General features: G+C 47.3%; 1 protein-coding gene across 1 annotated transcript; it reads left to right on the top strand.

Moving 5' to 3' along the window:
* The first annotated feature begins 330 nt into the window (after window positions 1–330).
* On the top strand, window positions 331–2,031 carry LOC123067016 (probable pectinesterase 67). The gene is made up of 4 exons (XM_044489977.1): window positions 331–639; window positions 760–922; window positions 1,024–1,478; window positions 1,592–2,031. The coding sequence occupies exons 1-4, from the start codon at window positions 380–382 to the stop codon at window positions 1,746–1,748; spliced, it is 1,035 nt and encodes a 344-aa protein (XP_044345912.1). The 5' UTR covers window positions 331–379; the 3' UTR covers window positions 1,749–2,031.
* Window positions 2,032–4,106: the final 2,075 nt, after the last annotated feature.

Genomic DNA, 4,106 nt, shown 5'->3' with positions numbered 1-4,106 from the left:
TGTCTAAACCTCCACTCTTAATTAATGAAAATGGCAAGTTTTTTGCCTGGTTTCAAAAACAAAAAAATTACCCTCACACCGCATTGACATATTGTGTGTTGGTCTCGGGTAAGTTAAACCAGAATACCGCAATGCCACACGTTACAAAATTAGACCACACCAGACAATCCATCGAGTGAAGAGCAATTTTCATTGGCAGCTTTAAGCATGCATGGCAAACCATCAAGATGCCCCCGCCTTGCCCTCCTAGCCTTCGCATGTTCACCAGTAGCGAGTGGACATAAACGAGCACCGTGTTCTTAGCAACCCCACTTCCCCGGCAATGTCCTGGGGCGCAGCGAGCTATTCTCGCAGAACACACCCACGCACGCGCGCCCCCATGATGGCCCAGCCTAGCCTCCTCCTCCTCCTCGCCGCAGCGGCGGTCCTCTTGCTGTCACTCTGCGACGCACACAACAAGCTCGCCAAGAAGAGCGATGATGTTGTCAACGGGCCCCTCCTCACCTCTAAGCTCGGCGCCAAGCGCACGCTGATCGTCGGCCCCAACGACGAGTTCAAGACCATCCAGTCCGCCATCGATGCCGTGCCGGACGGCAACTCCGAGTGGGTTGTCGTCCACCTCCGCGCCGGCGTCTACACGTACGTATGCATGCACGCACAATTATTTGTTCATGTGGACGCAGCGCAACTAGAAGAAGGCGTGTGTTTGTTGGGTGTGGGTGGGTTTTCACAAATGCGCGCGTTATCGTATGGATGCAGGGAGAAAGTCGTGATTCCGGAGACGAAGCCGTTCATCTTCGTGAGGGGGAACGGCAAGGGCCGGACGTCCATCTCCTACGAGTCCGCCTCCCCGCACAACACCGAGTCGGCCACGTTCGCCGTGCACGCAGACAATGTCATCGTCTTTGGCATTAGCTTCAGGGTGCGCTCCTAGTTGCTTTCCTCTTCTTTCTCTTCCTATTCTCGAATTGCCAGCGTGTGTAAAACTTCGTCCGAAGAACTTATTCTCATAGATGTGCACAGAACGCGGCGCGCGCGGGGCTGCCGAACAACCCGGAGATCCGCACGGTGGCCACCATGGTCAGTGGCGACAAGGTGGCCTTCTACCATTGCGCCTTCTACAGTCCCCACCACACCCTCTTCGATAGCGTTGGCCGCCACTACTATGAGAGTTGCTACATCCAGGGCAACATCGACTTCATATTTGGCGGTGGCCAGTCCATATTCCAGTGCGCGGAGATCTTCGTGAAGCCCGACCGGCGGACGCCGATCCTGGGGTCCATCACCGCGCAAGACCGCAAAGAGGAGAGCGGAAGTAGCGGCTTTGTCTTCCTCAAGGGGAAGGTATACGGTGTCGGGGAGGTGTACCTAGGCCGCGCCAACGAGGCCTACTCGCGCGTCGTCTTCGCCGACACCTACCTCTCCAAGACTGTCAACCCTGCCGGCTGGACCAACTACAACTTCTCTGGCAGCACCGAGTACGTTACGAACGCACAAACAAATTCAAACAACGATCAAGCATCCGACCGATGAATTAACTGCAAATCTTGAAATGATCAATAATATGTTTGTGCTTGCTTTAATTTTGCAGACACGTGATGCTCGGGGAGTTCAACTGCACGGGGCCGGGGGCCGAGAGATCGCAGCGTGTGCCATGGTCGCGACAGTTAGACCAGGCGGAGGCAGCCAAGTTCCTCACCGTCGACTTCATCAACGGCAAGGATTGGCTCCCAGCGTTCTACTACTGATCATCAGACTCAAAGAACATTAAGTGCTTACTTGTTGCTTGCTTGCTACTCCGTCTTGTAATTTTCATGTGTTACGAATGTTTAAAATCTGACTGAGGCTATATGATTGATCTCTGTAGATGTAATTTTCTTATTCGTAATACCTAGGTGTGCATGTTAATCTACATGTTAGTTAGTGAAGTAAGTGTAATGAGGCACCTTATCGAAAGTGTGCGTGACACTGTCACCTGTATCATCGCTTAGTTTGGAGTTTGTCATATTAATCTAATGAATTTCATGGAGCAACACCCACGCATACTCAGATGGTCCAAGGGCGGCTGCCAACATGGAATATCAGGTGCGATCATGCGGTGAGTACGTCGGTCTCCTTGCCCTTGTTTGGTTTGTGCGAACTCTCATTCTTACTAACTAATTAATAAGATGACAAAGATCCTTTGTCCATTTCAAAAATGGATTATCTGCACCACCGTACTGTACTAACATAGCAAACAAATATTGTGTATTGACACACGGTCTGGCTAATCGACTTTAGTGAGTTGGATCTTCTTGTTCGGCAGAGTCCTCCCCATGCCCATAAAAAACTTGACTAGTAGGTGGATAGAAGCATCACCATCTTTGTATATGATTTCGTTAAGCCTGAGGTTTTTGCACTTGAAATCCATGAGGTCCTGAGAAGATGTGTGAATGTGTTTCCACATCTTCTTAAATATAAAATCTGAGACCTAATGAACAACATATAAGAATTAATTACAGACTAAATTGTGCTATGGTAATAGTTGATGAAAGAAGCAGCAGTAGCACCTTGCAGCAGTGCAAGTGAGCTTCTCCAGTTTACGCGAGTTTCGCAGGTAAGGTTCCAGCCCCATGAAGTCATCGATAATATACCACTCGTCCAGGGACAAGGTCCTCAGGTTTCTCGAATACAAGAAACTTCCAATAGTCCTTACGACACATCAACTCTAACCCAAGCGGGTTTTTCCCTTTGGTAAATTGACTCCCATGTCACCTTGCTCTCATGACCCGGGAGGCTTAAACCTAGCCGCCTTTGGAATCTTCCCCATGTCCTGTGCCGCTAGTTTCGTCAGCTTCTTTGCCGGTGGCGGCAGGCATTGTTCCCTAAGGGCGCGGGGGCCTCCGGGCTCCGGTTGTCCTCCAAGGCTTGAAACACATTGCATACTAAAATAGATGAGTAGATAAAGGATCTCCTTGTTGTAAACCCCTTGAAGGCTTGAAACACATCGCATAATAAAATTGACGCAATTCTCCCGGAAGCCAAGTTTCAACATAATCTCCTTAAGAAAGGCCGCTCAACCCAATCATAAGCTTTTTGCATATCGAGTTTGATAGCACACAGACTCTCTTTGACATCTCTGCTCTTTTATATTTTATGGAAGCACCCACAAGCCACTAATACAATGCCTGTTGTCATTCTACCAGGCACAAATGCTCTTTAGTTCCGACTGATAATCTCTGGCAGAAAAACCTTCAGAAGAGTTACCACCATTTTTGCAGTAATCTTGTGCACCACATTACACAAACTACCTGCCTAAATTGGGTAACCTTCTGAGTAGAATTAATTTTTGGGATCACAACAATCACAATATCATTCCAACCGAATGGAATAGTGACACATTTACCACTTGTAGAACGTCTTCAAACATATTGTCCCGACAAATCTCTTATAAATAATAGCATGGAGTCCATCTGGCCCTGGAGCTTTTAGATCGACAAAAACAAAAAGGGCCTTACCAACGAATCTTCGACAGTGTAAGGAGCAACGAGAGCATTTTTCATGTCAACGGACACTCTTCTTCAAACAAGGGATAAAACTTCGTGGCTCGGTTACAAAAGTTTTGAAGTGAAAAGATTAGTAAAATTGTTGGTGATGTGACCTTTCAATTCCGTACCGTGCCTCCAAACCCCCGAGTTATCTAGAAGTTTCTTAATAATATTCCTCTTTTTTCTAGTCATAGCAGCATTATGAAAAAAAGAACTATTGTGATCCCATGCATCAGCCATTTTGCTCGCCCTCTCTGTAACCAGTTCTTTTTCTTGGTCCAAAAGATTCTCAATGAGAACAAGAATTTTCTTTTGCCTAGAGCGGGAATTGACATTCATAGAACCACGCCTCAGCCTCTCTAACTCATTTTCCTAATTTGTTAATTCTTCTTTTCTTGGCCTTTAGAATATCACAATCCCAAGAATGCAAATCCGCACCACCCAAGTACGCGCCGCAAGAGACAGACCAACACCTGCCATTTTTTCCTTACCCCATGTTGTCTTCACAATTTCCTCAAGAGTCTCTTCCTTAAGCCATATAGCTTCAATGTGCTTTACACAATACTAAGGTTCAATAAA

Source organism: Triticum aestivum, chromosome 3B, assembly GCF_018294505.1.
Source record: "Triticum aestivum cultivar Chinese Spring chromosome 3B, IWGSC CS RefSeq v2.1, whole genome shotgun sequence".
Classification (NCBI taxonomy): Eukaryota; Viridiplantae; Streptophyta; class Magnoliopsida; order Poales; family Poaceae; genus Triticum; species Triticum aestivum.
The sequence above is the reverse complement of the archived record's forward strand: the minus strand, read 5'-3'. Positions and strand labels throughout refer to the sequence as shown.